Source organism: Mustela nivalis, assembly GCF_964662115.1.
Source record: "Mustela nivalis genome assembly, chromosome: 1".
In the NCBI taxonomy this organism is placed as follows: domain Eukaryota; kingdom Metazoa; phylum Chordata; class Mammalia; order Carnivora; family Mustelidae; genus Mustela; species Mustela nivalis.
In genome coordinates, this window is record NC_139020.1 from 54,505,224 (window position 1) to 54,523,503 (window position 18,280).

An 18,280-nucleotide genomic window follows, 5' to 3' on the forward strand; every position below is an offset into this window, starting at 1 on the left:
CATTTTCTTGCTTATGATGGTACCTATGTAGGTCCCCCAATAAGTGTGGAGAAGATATCATGTTGCTAACTCAGCTGTCAATTTTTCAGTATAGCTAAAGTGTCAGAAATCTGATACAGATGCCAGAGAACTCAATAATCTCAAGAATCTGTTATTGGTGATTTTTTTCTAGTCCATTATTAAGTAGACCTACCCTTATTTATCAAATCTATCAAAACTGTAAATGTAAAAAAGAAAATAAATTCAAGTAATTTCCTGAACACTGAGCATTAAAATAAACACAATATAACGTGCCCTTCACTGCTGGCTTTTATCAAACCCCCTCACTGTTTGGCAAGACAATCTATGTAATTTTAAAAAACAGTATGCTTTAGGGTGCCTGGATGCTTCAGTCGACTAAGCATCATTTGGCTCAAGTCCTGAACTCAGGATCGTGAGATTAAGCCTGGCGTTGGGCTCCATGCTCAGTGTGGAGTCTGCTTAAGATTCTCTCCCTCCCACTCTGCCCCCACCCCCCCCTACTTGCACTCACTCTAAAAAGAATTTTTAAATAAATAAATAGATAGATAGATAGTAAAAATAAATAAATAAATAAATAAAATCAGCAACGCTTTAAAAGATTTCTCTTCAGCCAAAAGTACTTAAATCAATATGCAAATAAAATATGAGCAATAACACTATTTACACTTTTTTAAGACTTAATTTTTTTTAGTATAGTTTTAGGTTTCTGAAAAAACTGAGAGGGAGGTACAGGGAGTCTGCTATATCCCCTATACCCACACATACATAGCTTTCCCCATTATTACCATCACTCACCAGAACGGTACATTTTCTACCAAGCATGAGCCTACACTGACACATCATAATCATCCAACATCCCTGGTTTCCCTTAGGGTTCAGCCTTCATGTTGTATGCTCTGGGTAAGAGTATAAGGACACCCATGTAGCCTTTCAGACTGACTTCTTTTAATATGTATTTAAGTCTCCTCCATGCCTTTTCATGCCTTGACAGCTCATTTCTTTTTACTGCTAACAGTCCACTGCATGGGTGTACTGCAGTTTATTTATCCATTCACCTACTGCCCAACAGAAGAACTGCTATAAATATCAGTGTGTAGGTTTCTGTATGGACATAAGTTTTCAACTCCATGTGGATAAATACCAAGGAGCACAATGCCAGGTCATACAGAAAGAATATGTTTAGTTTTGTAATAAGCTGCCAAACTGTTTTCCAAAGCGGCCGCACCACTCTGCATTCCCATCAGTGGTGAGTGAGAGTTCCTGCTGCTCCACGTCCTCATCAGCATTTGGTGTTGGCAGCATGTATATTTTTAACACAAACTTATAACCCTAATGCTGCCACAAAGGAATAGCAAATATATAAGGAAACAATCACAGTTTTTACAACAAATTAGGAATTCTAAAAATTTCCCTTTTTATACCTTCTATAAAATAATTAAGTATAGCAAGTACTTCTCAGAAATGAGCTAGGTTGATTAATTCATTTGTTTTTTTTTTTTTTAAAGATTTTATTTATTTATTTGAGAGAGAGAGACAGTGAGAGAGAGCATGAGCGAGGAGAAGGTCAGAGGGAGAAGCAGACTCCCCATGGAGCTGGGAGCCCGATGTGGGACTCGATCCCGGGACTCCAGGATCATAACCTGAGCCGAAGGCAGTTGTCAACCAACTGAGCCACCCAGACGTCCCGATTAATTCATTTGTTTTAGAAATATTTACTATGCACCTACAATGTAGCAGACCATTTTATTAGCCCAAATCATATCAACTAAATCAAGGCACAAATAGAGGATTATGTAACAATAATTGATTATGCACCTACTAGGTGATAATCACTATTCTAAATCCTGGCATTGAACAAAATAACCAAATCCAAATACTCCTGCCTCAAGGCCCTTACATTCGTGTGTGTGTATGTGTGTGTGTGTGTGTGTGTTTTGGCAAGAAGCAGGAGTGAGGATGGAATGACACTCCCTGATGTTCTTTCCCAATTCAATAAATAAAAAGTATGTGTTTAACCTAGCCTAAAAAAGCCCCTTTATGTATTTAATCTTCAAATTCATGTGAATAAAAAAATGACAGTCTGTCTACTACCTGAAGTAACAGCTGTTATAAATAGAGACTCCATTAAGTTTTCTTGTCTCCTTGTAACCGATATAAAAGACATATAAAATAAAATGTAGATTTGTGGGTGACAAAATCTAGTGAAATTACCAGATCAACCTGGAAATCAAATAAAATCTACCACCTTAGTTTTCATGCCCTTTCATCCCTAAAGATGAGATTCAATATGCCCATATAGGTCTACACAGATCTCAGCCTATTTAGAATAGATTAAGAATAAATCATAAAGGGAGATTTGTTTGATTTCATTATTATAGTGCTATTTTCTGATAACTCTAGGAGAGTAATTGTAGGATCTCTTTGGTATCTGTTAAGTTGCAAATCAATGTTGTTTTTCAATCAGTAAAGCTCATCTGATCACTTTCAAAGTGATATTACAATTTCAAAGTTTTTAATATATATTTAATTTCAAATTAAATTAAATTAATATTTAATTTAAATTATTGTTTTATAAAATTTAATATGCTCGTTAAAAAAAAACAAACAAAACAATGAAGGCTTTGCGAATCTGGTGCTGGAGAAAAAGGAACATTAATGCTGATTACTTGACAAAAGGCAAGGAAAAGAATCTTACAATAAACTCCATACACTACCCAACTGGCTTTGATGAAACAATTGTGTAAACATGAATAATGACACATGCCTGGTCAAAGAACCCAGAAATAAAAAAAGAGCCCAGGCACCATGCAGTAAGCACCATGCAGTAATACAGAAGATCAAAGGAGAAGATGTCTGACACACTAATTTCCTTTTCTTGGTTCCAAATGTACACTTGGTCTTGTGGACGGTGCCATCAGTTCAGAATGTAGGCAGGAAGTTGGGACGTTTGCATTTGGAAAAGCCCAAAGGAATAACAACTGCATTCCTACAAGAGTACATTGCCGAGTTCTAGTTTTGTTCAGTACCTCCTACAATAACACCAGGGCCTAACAACATGTAATAACATAAGTGTGATAATTATGTGGTAAGGACCAAGGGAAAGCACTGGAAGTTCAAGATTATTGAACAGAATTCAGAGTAAACGTAATAACAAAGTCCTATTAATAGAATCCATCAACCAGGTCACAGAATGACTCTTTGTAGTATTATTTATTGTGATGATATTTTACCTTCCTGGACAGAACTTTCCTGGTGCAAGTCACCCTCACTTCTTCAGAATGATTTTTCTAATCTACAAAGACACTCCCTGTCCCTTTACATTCTCTTTATATGTGCTCATGATCTAATTACTTTCAGTACTTAAAAGCTGGTCCTAAAAATTGGATTCAAGGACCTAGTAGGATCTCAAGGCTGTTGTGAGGAATTTTTTCCTTGAATTTCCCAACAATGATTTCTACATGAACATACAAACCAAATGCCTCTGAGAAGTAACCAAAATCTTTGTGGAATAACCTTGAGAAAGGATGACAAAAGTTAGAAAAGGACAGGAAGGATGCCTAGAATGCATGCATTTGAAATAAATTACAGCAGTCCTCGCTTGGTCCACTTCCAGTATTTCTGAATTTCAGTTACCATGGTTTAGCTAAATAACACAGATGCCCCTAAATCACAGTACAAATTTCAGCTACCACGACACCACAATGGATTAAATGAGGACTTGCATGAGACACAAACTTCACTGCTCTCTCTTCAGTCCACAAATCACCCCGTTAATAACAGATGTGCATCATGATCAGTGACCGATCATGTCACTTCTTTCAAAGACTGTTGGTGACTACTCACTGAGCATCTCTTACTCAGTTCATGCGCAGACAGCAGAGCACGTGTGGTGTGACCTTCAGATCTCCCAGTAATAAATCAATGTGAAATTTATGATGGATTATCAAAGGAGGAAACAGGGTCAGCAGAGATTAAAGAATGAAGAAATATAAAGTAATAATTTTGGAAGTGAGATTCAAATAAAATATAAATGACATCACAAAATAGCTGACTGTGGGAATGTCAACACACTGCCATTCAAGAGATTCTAGATATACAGTCAGAGAAACTCAGTAAAAGTGAACTTATTGGCATAAATGAGGACAGTGAGTAGGTTGTGACAAAAGAAATGCAGATGTCCCAGAAGTGGTGACTCTGGCAAAAAACTTCACTTAAAGAAATTCTTGGGAGATATTGTATAACACTATAAATGCAAAGGATAAAATGTTGGAAGCTGATCCAAACCTAAAAAGGAGTATGACAATTCACTGAGGCATAAAAAAAGATGCTTGCTCTGTATTCCAAGTTATATAACAAGAAGGAGGCAAGCACCATTCAAACTACTCTTGATGGAACACTTTAATTCTCAGTGTTTCTAATGTTTTAATTTACCATGCACTAAATCCTTTTACCTTTTTTTCCCCATTTCCTAATAGTGTTATTACTGACAGCAAGAGAGTTTTTAATGTTTTGACCAAAATTCTAAAGGTCATGGAGCAATAGTAATTTTTTTGCATTTATTTTTGATTGCTTTGCAGAATTTCCGCTTACTTGGTCATGTTTATGGTCTCACAGTTTTGTGTAAAGACAAGTTCAAAGGAAGGAAAAGTAAAATAGATATGCCTGACTCAAAGAATTTCAGAACGTTGCAGTTCCTTAAAACTACAGGAACTATAGATCTTGGTGGGTAACACGTGAAATCACTTATCAAACATCTTAATGACAGAAATTACCTGGGGTACTACCAAAGATTGAGGAAGAACAACCCTGGAAAGTAACTTAATTGTCATTGATGTGGGAAACTGTGAGTTGGTATTGTTTTAAGAACAAAAATAAAGTGTCTGAAATATACTACTACTAGAGATTTGTGACTTTGGTTAAGATTCAGTGTTTGGTTCTAAGTTCTCTCTGAGTTGTTTGCTAAGCATTAAGATTCTGCTTAAAAATTTGTAAGTTGAAGATAAAGGCAAACATGTTTAGGAACATTTCCCTGTAAGAAATCTTTGTCTTCAAAACATGGTCTAGGGCTCACCAAGTCCTTCCTTGGCTTCAGGAGTTTAAAAATCTTCTTGGGCTTCAGTAGGATCAATGGCATCCTGAGATATAGTTCAAAATACATTTCTGGTAGAAAGTAACTCATTCTCCTAAAAACAAAGGCATAACCTGTTCTTTACTATATGGTTAGCCTATGGGAAGTCCAAGTTGAATCCTGAACCACCAAAAGACTGACATTAGAACTAGAACTAGAAAAGCCTCCTGTGGTCAAATATAGGCCATAAATGGTAATCTGGTAACCTGAAACAATTAAGAAGAACTAGAAATCCAGAAAGTGAAAGTCATGGGTGTGAGTTACTATTAATAACTCAGGGGCTTTATGATAATCACACTCTAAAAAACACATCACCTAACGACAAGTAGAAAAGAGAAGGGCTCTCCTGTTTGGTGGAATCCCAGGCCATAAACAAGAGGTCTCTTAGAAAGGGTATCCCCAAAAAGGTAGACTTAGATCCATGACTATCCTCAAAATGGGTCACAGATCATGCACACTTACATGTTTCCTCAACTGAAATGTGAGTGCTACAAAGCCAGGGGCAATATGCATTTCACTTCCACATCTTGAGGCTCTAAGCCCCTGTGCTTAACAATCACAGGCACCCTGTCAATAAATACTTGTTGAGGAAATTAAACAAAGTAGGTCTACATTCTGCTCTGTTAGTAAGTTTCATCTACTGAGAATGAGTACCCAGATAATATAGGTTCGCTCTTCATGGAAAAAAAAGTTCTCAAAATAAATTCAAAATAAACTAGAGAGGTAGTACAATGTAGTGGTAAACAGCACTGGTTCAAATCCCAGAACTACCAGAGAAGAGCTGTGAGACTGTGGGCAAACTGTCAAACCTACCTCAGGTTTTTATCTACAAAACAGGAATGATAAAGATGGCACCTACCCCCACTGAGTTCCTATGAGCTGTAAATGTGACTGCAGAGGTCAGTGCTATCAGCATCCATCTTACAGAGCAAGGGTTCCACAATTATGTAGGTACTCTTATCATTAACACCTTCTGTGGGAGTCCAAACTGAGTCAATCAAGCATAAGGCCCGCCTCCACCCCCCCCCCCAACATTTACTTGTTCTGAGGAGAGCTGAAATAAAAAATTCCCACCAAGATATTTTTTTTTTGGCTTCAGAAGCATGTTCTTTAAAATATGATCAGTGGAATAAATATTTAAGAGCATTCAACCTAACACAAACTGAAAATTAAAAAAGATTTTTTCACCCACCAAATTATTAGCAAAGATTTTAGAATTATGTCAGGATTATGAGGTGAAAAACAGATATTCTCATCTGCAGTAACTGATACAAACTTTCAAGAAACACTTTGGCAGTATGTATCAAGAGCCTTAAAATATCTCTGCCTTTTCCAGTCTTACATATCTTTAGCAGAATTATTTCCATAGTATCAAAAAAAATTGGAAACATCCTTAATATCTATCAAGATGAGAGTTAAATAAATTAGAATATAGGCAGCTATAAAAAGATTTCTGAAAACAAGGGGGAAATTCAGGATATATGTATATAAGTTCTATATGTCCATTTACAGTTTTCTTTTTTAAAGAAACATAACAAAAATGCATAGGAAAAAAAATGAAGGGGAAGGAGGAAACGCACTAGAATACACCAATAATTTATTTCCATGTTGGGGGACTTCAGATTTTTGTTTCTGCTCCATAATTTCTTATATTGTATAAGGGGTTCTAAAGTGATATTTATTCTTTAAGTCAGAAAAATTATAAAGCTTATTTTGTAAAAATATGGCTGATATTTTCTGGTTCAGACAATAAAAGCAATGTCACTAATGATAATGCCATGGTCAGCAAACTTCAACCAATCTAAATGCAACAAATCACACTACTGTGAAAAAATTTCATAATCTTAAGAAAAAGCTATTCTCTACCTCAATCATATGACATGGGCTTAAGGCCTGGGTCTGCCAATAGAGATAAAGGCTTTCTCCAACACCAGGAAAGACTGAATAGGTCTTGATGCTCTATCAGTCTTTTTTGTGATATAAAAGGCTTACCAAAATTCTAAGAAAATTTCCACAAGAAGTCTAGACACTTTTTTTGAAAATAAAAGTTGTGAAATATCTTGACAGTTGTCACTGTTAGCCCTTTCTTCCCTTTCGTTTGTTTTAGACAAAAGCTGAGAACAGCTTTGAAATCACAGAGCATTTTCCAGAGTGCCACACATTGAGCAGAGCCCACAGAATATATAATCAGTCATCTCTCCTCCATTTTCATCACTTTAGATTTCTGAGTAAAAGTAAAATTCATGAAATATACAATAGGCCAATCCACTACAACATTTTACTAGCTTTCATTTTTTTAAAGGTTGCAGAATGAAATAAATGAGATCAGCAGTATTCACACCTTGCCTTGTATAAATGTTCGCTGTCCTTCAAGGTCTGACCATTTCATTGCACGATAGGGAGATAAGGAATAAATCTTACATGTTAGAAGTTTAATTGTTTAGACTGTCACTTCAGAACTTCATCACTGTAGTAAATTTCTTTTACCAAACTGGTAGGGAAATATGGTCGAGTCTAAGTATCAACCAGAATACATATTACCTTTTACCTAGTAGTGACAATTCCACATAGTTGATGCTAAATCTGAAATAGCAACAAGATTTACTCTGAGAAGTTTGGTCACATGATTATCACAGCAAAACACGATTAAAAACCACAATTCATCCATGGCTACTTCCTTAGGGGCTGCAGAATCATGGTAAGGATGACAAAAACATGGTTGAGATGCAGCTTCTCCTAGGATGAACACAACACGGGCACACGGATGAGGGCAAACTAGGAAAACAAAGAGAGGGCAGTCTTCATGCTCAAAGTAAAAGATCCTGCTGTGACACTGATGCAGGGCCTTGACCATCTCTACCAAAACAATGTGTGTAAAGGCTCTGAAAACCCTAAGTAGAGAGAGTTAAAGGTATTCTTATTATTAGGATTTCCACTATTCGTTCTTAAGAAGTTTAAAAAAAAAAAAACAACTTAGGAATTAAAAGTGAACTGTAGTAAATTGTGGGGGGAAAATACACACTTCAAGAAGAATATTAAGACTATACATTATTATTTATCACATTATCACATTTCCTAATACAACTTAGATAAAACATTTCACTAATATTACCTCCCAGAAATAACATTTTCATCATTAAAACATAAATGAAAAATAGAGATAAATACTTACTCACAATACCAAACTGTCCCCAAGACAGAAGTACAGCCAAAATTGGGAAAATAACAATGAGGATATTTTCATTTGGAGAAAACCATGAAACTAGGAAGAAAACAAAAATCACAATTAATATTTACTATAATCATGTTAAGTCCTGACACTGATAGTCAACAATATATTTTTTATTGTGAAGACAGAAAACAAAAATAACTTATTAAAGCTGTGGCCATAAATAATTACAAATAACACAATTTACTTCTAAGCAAATTTTACTTCTGAAACAAGAAGCTCGTTTAAGTGTTTTTTTCCACATTTTCCCTCACCTATGATATATGGAGGAGACAATACGACACAGAAGCTGAGAACAGGGCTCTGCAGCCATACTGCCTGGCTTGAAACGTAACTCTACGTTATGAACTTTGGAGGTTTGGACAAAGTCTTAACACCTCTCTGTTCTTTACAGATCTCAACTGTTAAACCAGTACAACATAGCACCTATCCATTGAAGGACTGTTGCAACTATTAACAAAGCTAATACGTGAAAAGGACTTAAAACAGGGCACCTAGGTGCTTCAGTCAGTTAAGCACCTGCCTTCTGCTCAGGTTCCTGGGATCTTGGAGTCCTGCGATGGAGTCCCACCCTGGCTTCCCTGCTCAGCGGGGAGTCCGCTTCCCCCTCTCCCTTTGCCCCTCTTTCCCTCTCACTCTCTCAAATAAGAAAATAAAATCTTTGAGAGAGAGAGAGAAAGAAAAAAGAAAAGGTCTTAAAACAAAGCTTGGCTATGTACCAAATATTCAGTCAACCTTCACTATGATGACTGTAATGTTAGGTATTAAAGAAGTTTCTGTTAAGTGGGTCACATGTTACCTAGGCAAGTAAAAACAGAGCCACACAGTCTATATGAAGGAAACTGTAACCTTAAGATTTCAAATAACTTGAGAACTTTTTAAAACATTAAGATTCATTTCATTTTAACACTTAAGAACACTGATTTTCTTTATGAACTTTCTTCTTTAAAAATAAAGCCAAATAAATGCATCAAAGAAATTTCGAAGTTTGCCTGCACATGGGAGATTTGCTGTTTGAAGAGCATTCCTCAACCCTGCCCAAAGCAAGCACTGGTATTCCTCTGCAATCGACCCTATTCATTCAAATCCTCTGGAGCTCTTCCATTCCGTATCGGCATGTGAAGAACCTGGTGGACTTTCCTACCATAATGATATACTTCTTGTAATAACCTTATGTTTAAACCTGGTAAATGTTCCCAATATACAGACTATAACAACATTATAAATTCTGTCTAAAAAGTATTAGCTTTTCAGAACCTAGCATTTCGCCCTGTGCATAGCAGAGACTCAACAGGCTTGCTGTTGAAGGTTCTAACAGTCATGAGGTTGGCTGGTGAGTGAATGGAGGACTGCCTTTCATTTTTTCACAGATCCCTACCCAGAGAGAAATTTTTCAGATATTCTGAATCAATACCTTAATTTTGAACTGTATTACTGAGTATCTTCCTACACCAAAGAAAACCTATTATAATTTGGCCTAAAATCTAAGCAGGAAAAATTTTTTTAAATTATGCTTAGGTTTTCACATTTAATGCCCAAAGGCTTTGATAAAAGCTCTATGATCTGAGGACTATACCCAATCAATTTATTTTCCCTAGCCATTTTCTCTATTATTTTGTTTTGAGTTGTCTATATTAACTCCTCAAATCCTCAATTATTGTATGAGGAATTACTAACCCCTCCTTAATGCTGAGGAAACTGAGGCACAGTGAACCAAGGATCGTTTTTAATTTATATATATATATATTTTTTAAAGATTTTATTTATTTATTTGAAAGGCAGAGATCACAAGGAGGCAGAGAGGCAGGCAGAGAGAGAGAGAGAGAGGGAAGCAGGCTCCCCGCTGAGCAGAGAGCCCGATGCGGGACTCGATCCCAGGACCCTGAGATCATGACCTGAGCTGAAGGCAGCGGCTCAACCCACTGAGCCACCCAGGCGTCCCTTAATTTTTATATTTTTTATTACGTTCAATTAGCCAGTATATACCACTTCATGAGTTTTTCATGTAGTGTTCAACAAATCATTTATTGCATATAACATCCAGTGCTCATCACCACACATGCCCTCCTTAATACCATCCCCCCACCTCCCTCCCTGGGCTGGTATCCAAGATCTATAATGAACCAAGGATCATAAGTATCTGAAGTTTTCATGCCCCAAATGGACTTCTGATGCCCCTCTGCCTACTTCACCAAACCTCCCCTCTTGGGTTTCCCCATTTTGGTAGCGCTGACTTCCCTAATTATTCAGACCAAAAACCTTAGAGTCATCCATAACTCCTTGGTTTCTCTCACATGCCACAGCCAGTCCCACAGCAAATCTTATGGGCTCTACATTCAAAATACAGCCAGTATATGATCAAAATAAACAGTAGGTGTTTAAGATGAGCTGACAATGAAATGTTCTTTCACTGACCTCTCTCCCTATGCAACAAAACAATCTCAGGATATATTGATAGAAACCTATTAATATGAGGTGTGTCTGAATATGGTCTGATCACTCATTTTTCATTTCACAAATATTTACTGAAATCACACCATGGATAGGGTATTCTAGACATGTAAGGTCTGCTAGTGAACATGGCAGGGGGGACCATGACCTAGAGGAGAGGGAAGAACGGAAGATCAGACTTTTGAGGAACTGGATTTGAGCCACATGAAGATAGGGAAGAAGAGACACCAAATGAACAGCAAGTTCAAGAAAATAAATGGTGGCTAGAATTTAGTGATATAAGAGGAGATGGGAATCTTGCTGGGACAAGATCATCTCCTAACAGCTTGTTATGAGAGTTTGGATTTTTATTTTAAGAGTAATGCTAACTGTTTGGAAAGCTTCAAATGGGAGAGAAACGACCATGATTCATTTAAAATCTTCTCCAGCAATGTGCAGAATGGATTACAGAAGGAGGATCAATCAGAAAGTTGTAGCAGCAATTGGGTGGTGGCAGGAAGGCAAGGTGTGACCCACAAACACAGTCTCGAGTACATTTTCCCTCATAACACTTAAAGACACACAGGAAATTGTTCCAAAGGAAGGTGACTAGAACAGGGGTCCTGAAACCATTAGCAATGGCTGGAAACTCTGGAGATTTCAACCTTAGGGAAAAATAGAAGCTTGGGAGGGAAATACCATAGCCCTTCTTGTGAGAAAGAAATTGTAGGACTGCAAAGTCTGGCCTCACTTAAGTTAGAACTGCAACTACCTACTAAGAGACTGAGATCCATTGGGAAGTGAGAGTTTCCTCATGTCAAGGGTTCAGGTAAGAAGTTTGAATGCTAACTTCCTGGGGTGTGATAGAGGTAATTCATGAATTAGACAGCGAGAGACTAAATGACTCCTGGAGGACTCCAAGCCTCTCTGTGGAAATAAGAAGACATTTCAGTGACATACAGAAGGCGGGATAATAAAACAAAGAACACCATCGTCTAAGTGATTCTTAATGGAAACTTATCAGAAGGTTTATTCAAAGTTCACACATTCTCCCCTCTCAGCCCCCACCCCAAGATTTTAATATGTTCTCCACAGTAAGAGTGTGTGTGCATAGACGCACGCACGTGTGTACGTTCACATTCATGGAGGGGATGTTCCGTCATTCTCTCAGCTCAAAATCAGGGCTGCACACCTCTGCCATAATTTCTCTCTTCTCACTGACATGAATGTGTTCTCTCTCTTTAATTTGTCAAGGCGGAGAGTCTGAGGATCACTGAATTGGACATTCAAGAACCAAATGAGATGCTGGGGGGGGAAAGCCAATGTTTTATATAAAACCACTTATATGCCCATTAAGCTATTGATTTGTTTTGGTACTACTGTCAGATGACTTTAACTCTTGTTCCTCAGTGGGAGAAAAGAGACAAGATACTTCTCCAAGGTCCTTCTCAATTTTGAATGTCTTTGGCATTAAGAAAAAAGCTTAAAATGGACTAAGAACAATATCAGATATTTTTCCACTTTAGGATTAAGAAAGATAACCCAAGGCAATGTTATTCCATTCACGCTATGGCTGACAACTCTGCCCATTACTCTTTCCCAATTCCTGTTCAGGTAGTGAGGCTCTCAGGAAGATGAACTCATTAGTGGAAAAGCAAAGAAATGATATTATGAGCGTGTGGTCTATGAATGAGTGTCTGAATTCTTCTTCCCAGCCTAAGTGTTATAAAAACCAAGTACTTCATTTCTTTTATCACTGTGTACAAAACAGGATATAACTGGAAAAAGTGAAAAGATCACTTTAATCGACATAAATGTGCTTTTCCTTCGAATACATACATGGTAAACCTTCACGAACACCAGTTACCACAAAAGAACATCACAATAAAATTTACAAAACTAAAATTCAAGCCAAATTTTTACTTGATATTTCAGGACTGTGATGACTCTTCTGATGTGTTGACTTGTTTAGGCTACTTACATAATCCAGAATTCTAAAGGCACTCCCCAAACCCCTGCTCCCTGCAATCAACCATTTGTAATTCCCTCCCCCTTGAAGAAGGGATGGAACAGTGAACATGATGGCTTTCATTCCCGTGATTATGTTGTGTCATATGCCAAAAGGGATTTTGATGATGTGATTAAGGTGCCCAACCTGCTGGCTTCACAAAGGAGCAATTGCCTTTGAGAGAGAGAAGGCTGGTGTAATCAAATGATTACATTTGTGCTTTTCCTGGAAATGAATTCAATATGTGAGAGGGGTTCTACCAGAGGAAGGATCTTCTTTGCTGGCTTTACATATGGAAGAGGCTGTGTGGCAAGGAATGAGGCAACCTCTGGGGGCTGAGAGAAGCCCCCAGAAGTGGACATGCAGCAAAGGAGCAGGGACCTCCATCCTACAGTCGCAAGGAACTGAATTCTACCACAACCATGTAAGCTTGGAACAGGACCTTGAACGCCATATGAGAACACAGCCTAGTGGACACCTTGATTTTGGCCTTGTAAAACTTCATGTGGAGAACATAGTTATACCATGACCAGAACTGTGCCCTATAAAACTGTGAGCTAATAAATGGAAGTTGGTTTAAGCCACTACATTTGTTATTTGTTATACAGCACTAGACACCTATTGCAAGATCTTCCAATACCCTCATGCCAACATCATAAGCATAATGTATATCCTGTTGACAATGACAGAAATGGCAACTCAGAATTCTAAATTTGAAATAACCTTTTTTTAAAAAAAAAATCTTAATAACTTACTTGCGGAAATGTAAAATTTTAAGCCTCCAAGTGTTTGTATTATTAATATCAATATAGGTATTAATAACAAATTTTGTAGCTACTATTTATATTTAGTATTTGGTTATTTTCAAGGTGTTTTCAAAGAAACCATATAGCATGGTGGTAAAAATCTTGGGTTTTGAAGACAGACAGATCTAGGTGAAATCTTTTAACAAATAGTTTAAATCTCACCTGTTTTCTCATCTGTTAAATGGTAAGACCTATGTCTATCTGCTAGAGTTCTTGAGAAGATCACAGGATACAATATATATGAATTATCTGCTATGTGCTCAAATATTGTTATTTTACTGTTCTTATTTATACTGCTTTCATTTTCTAGAAAGTAGGGATCATGTCTTAGTCATTGTCGGATCCGTAATGTCTAGCACAGTGACTGGCACATGGTAGGTACTCGGTAAATCTTTTTAAGCGATACTAACTTGGGGTGCCTGGGTGGCTCAGTGGGTTAAAGCCTCTGCCTTCAGCTCAGGTCATGATCTCAGGGTCCTGGGATCGAGCCCCACATCGGGCTCTCTGCTTAGCAAGGAGCCCGCTTCCCTTCCTCTCTTTCTGCCTGCCTCTCCACCTACTTGTGATCTCTCTCTGTCAAATAAATAAATAAATCTTAAAAAAAAAAAAAAGAGAGAGAGAGATACTAACTTATACACATGTCAAACAATTCTGTCATTAAGATAGTATCCCCATTTTACAGATAAAACTGAGGACCACATAGGTTGAGTTTCTCAAACAAGTTATCTTAAACTAGAAAATGGTGAAGTATAGAAAAAGCTTTCTAAATTCAAGTCCTGTGCTCCTTCCATGGTATGATACTATATACAGTCACCACAGGCATATACAACTCTAATTCATATACAGTACATCTACATATTCCGTCCTAGCCCTCAAAAAAAAGAACACAATGGTCACCATTACCCACATTCCACTAAATAGAATTCTCTATTAAGTAATTTCTATTCCTCCTTTATGCCTACATTTGCAAAAAAAGCACAGCATAGTAAAATTGTTTTCTACTGCCTAAATCCCCAAAGTCCACATGATGGGTAAGTATCTCTACTACAGTAACTCTGTATTCCACAGTAAGAGTCCTGCCCCAAATTAACATTTTTGAGCAGAGGAGGTTTCTTTCTTTCTCCAGTCAAAAATGGGTATGAAACAGAGACACCACCAGATGCTGGCAAGGATGCGGGGAAACTAGATTGCTCATATGCTGCTGATAAGAATGTAAAATGAAAAAATCATTCTGGAAAACAGTTGGCAGTTTCTTTAAAAACCTAGCGTATACTTACGTATAACCCAGTAATTGTACTTCTGGGCATTTATCCAGAGAAATGAAGAAGACTATGTCTACACAGAAACCTGTACATGATTGTTCACAGCAGCTTCATTTGTAATAGCCAAAAGCTGGGAACAACCAAAATGTCCTACAATAGGTGAATGGTTAAACAAGCTGTGATATACCCATAGCATGGACTACTACTACTTAGCCAAAAGAGAGACAGAGACAAACACACACACACACACACACACACACACACACACAGAGAGAACGAACTACTGATGTACACAACTTGTATAGTTCTCAAGGGCACTGTGCTGACTGAAAAAAGCCAGTCTCAAAATACTGTATGATTCCACTTACAATGACAAAATCACAGCTACAGAGACCATGATAATGCTTGCCAGGGTGGGGGTAGTTGGGGAGGGGGCAGGGAGGTGACTATGAAGAGGCTGCATGAGGGAGATCTTTGTGTCAATGCAGCAGTAGTTATGAATCTTGATTGTGTTGATGGTTATTTAAACATACACATGTGATAAAATGACAAACATACACACATTGTATCACTGTGAACCTGCTGGTTTTGATATTTTACTATAGTTACACAAGAAGTAATCACTGGCAGAAACTGGGCAAAGAGTAGACAGCACCCTTCTGTTCTATCTTTGTAATTTCCTATGAACCTTTAATTACTCCAAAAAATAAAACTGAGTGCAAAGTCAAATGTCTGAGACCTCCGGTAGAGTTTTCTACATTATCTGCAACAAAACAGTATCTTCTCTTTTTAATGGCCCGAAAGGTAAGTACAACTCATTTTTTAACAGGGTACTTTGAAAATAAAAAAAGATAAAATAATCATACTTTTATAAAATTATAAACTTTGTCTTCATCTCAGATATTGGTACTTCTTCCCCAACCATCTTCATTCCAGCATCAAGTCTTTCAAATTTCGTATCTAGAGCTTAACGGTTTGCCTCTCAGTGACTGACACTGCACTCCAAAATCACTGCTTCTCCCTGGTCTTCTTCATTCCCACAGAAGTATACATTCCTTCAGAAAAATTTCAGCTAGGTATCAGATTATACAATTCCAGACACTGTGTTTGAATAATTAGACCCTGCTGAAAGGTTCGCATTTTTTAAAAAAGCTCCCTAGTCCAAAAAAATATAAAATAAAAGTTACAGTGTAAGAGATTTTCTAGCAGAAATGTTTTCCAAATTCTGCCAACCTGCTCTAAGCTACCTCCTACCCATTTCTCACTGTACAGAAATCCCTCTCCCAATACCCCAGGCCAGGTTCAGCAACTTGCTATCTCACTTCATAAAATAAACATCCGAGGAACACAACCAACATTTGCAAAGCACCATGGCTGACGTAGAACTTACACGCAAGAGATCTTAATTGATGCTGGTTACACTGCAGGACACAAAAAACCAGGGATAGATTTTCATCCCTATCCCAGAAATATGGTAACCTGAACCCAGATAATAAACTTCTCAAGATCACATAGGCAAATAATTAAGTTACAAAATAGGGTACAGAATTCACTTTCTGATTCCTAATCCTAAACCATGTCAAAATATTCCATCAAATTAAACAGCCCACTCTCAATCTGGTAACAGACATTTTATAACCATGAACACTAGAAGAATAGAAGGCAAAGAGCTGATCCAATTGAATTATTCTGGTTCCATCTAAAGCAGAGGTTCTCAAAGTATAGTCTAATCCTAAAATCAGTCATATGTCTAGTGATTGTAAACAGATATTTCAAAACAGAAAGTCATAATGCACTTGTATGTAGTTGAAGAAATCAACTGGCACTAGAAAGAATAGAAAAGAAAGCAGGCTGTTTACTTCAGCTAATGACTGCTTTATACAACTCACCAAACCACGTTTGTGAAGAAAGAGCAGAATCATGGTGCTATAATCAAGGCTGAATTCAAATACACTGAATTGGATCTCTAGTTCTTCTAAATCTTGGCCAGTGAAAAAAACACCAAAGCTAAGCATAGGAAACCTCAAGGACTCATTCATGATAACCTGATTTTTTAATCTCCTGATTCTCCTTCTAACCTATTCTCTGCAAACGGGACATAGCTGAGACTTGTCAACCTCTGATCAAAGTGTAAGGTTAAAAAAAAAAAAAAAGACCAAACAGTTGCAAAGAGACTGGAAAATTAATCACATGCAATAAAGTACTCTTGATGGCAGCAAACAGAAATGCAGAGTAGATGACCTCAGGACTGCACCCCAACAGAAGAGTCCTTGGACCAAAAGTTTGAGAACCACACAATATGCAAATTAACCAACCACAAAGGAGGTTCACTCTGAAAAGTAGAAAAGGAAATAATACAAAACACATGATCTTAAAGCTATTAAACATTATATCAGCATTTATTATTAATAGCCAACTTTTTGATTCAAAGGAGTATCTAGGCCCATTTACCCCTTTCTAACAGGACCAGGATGCTACAAGACAAATAAATGGAAAGCTTTTGTAGAAATCTTACCAATTCGGTATTTTAGTTCTATGATGGTTTCGCCTTCTCTGCTTAATTCAGTTACTTCACAAGTATAGTTTCCTACAACAGCTTCTTCCTTATCCATCTCCAAAGATGCAATGCCAGTTAGTAATTTTTGTGGTATGATTTTTGTACTCTTAAACTTATCACCATGAGTGGTCTTCTGTAGAGCTCCATTAAAGGTGAAAATGTCTTTTCCTTTTAATTTCCACTTTACATACATCTCATTAATGTTTGTTGCCTCCACGTTATTAACAAAGCATGGGATGATAACACTTTCGTTGCAAGCAGTGTATTCTACAGATTTGGTTATGTTAAATATTAGCTGAGCTGAACCTGAAAAAGAAAAATAAAATTGTTTCATTTCATTATAGAATTCTATACAAGTTGTTACAAATCCTTAAGATAAAGAGCAATGTTTCACTTGTTCATTTCAGCAAACAGTGCAACTACAGAGAAGACAGGCAAGGTAAAAAAAATCCAAATTATTTTAATATTAATGTGCACAGCTGGCAGACAACATTGTAACTTTTCCTTACTCAATCTCAGTAATACAAAGTATACATTACCATATATCTTGGGAATAAATTCAGCAACCCTGTTGGAACATGCAGGTGTAGTATCTAGCTTTGGAAGCTTTGAAGTAATCATTACTGCCTACTGATATATATAGAAAAATACTGTCCGAACCATGAAAACTTTTTTTTTTTTTTTTTAAAGATTTTATTTATTTATTTGACAGAGAGAAATCACAAGTAGGCAGAGAGGCAGGCAGAGAGAGGAGAGGAGGAAGCAGGCTCCCTGCTGAGCAGAGAGCCCGATGTGGGACTCGATCCCAGGACCCTGAGATCATGACCCGAGCCGAAGGC

General features: G+C 37.2%; 1 protein-coding gene across 12 annotated transcripts in view; it reads right to left on the reverse strand.

The window, feature by feature from the left end:
* Positions 1 to 18,280, reverse strand: part of CD47 (CD47 molecule) — a 47,569-nt gene that overhangs the window by 16,333 nt on the left and 12,956 nt on the right. For 11 of the 12 annotated variants that reach the window (XR_014302333.1, XR_014302334.1, XR_014302335.1 and 8 more), the window contains exons 2-3: positions 17,400 to 17,747; positions 8,322 to 8,411 (exon numbers count right to left, since the gene is read on the reverse strand). Coding sequence is in view for 7 of the 12 variants with exons in the window: in XM_082697068.1 (XP_082553194.1) it covers positions 8,322 to 8,411; positions 17,400 to 17,747 (438 nt within the window). In the remaining 5 variants the exon portion in view is untranslated. Of the gene's footprint in view, positions 1 to 8,321; positions 8,412 to 17,399; positions 18,110 to 18,280 lie in introns of all 12 variants that reach the window. The other variant, XM_082697069.1, reaches the window with a different exon arrangement.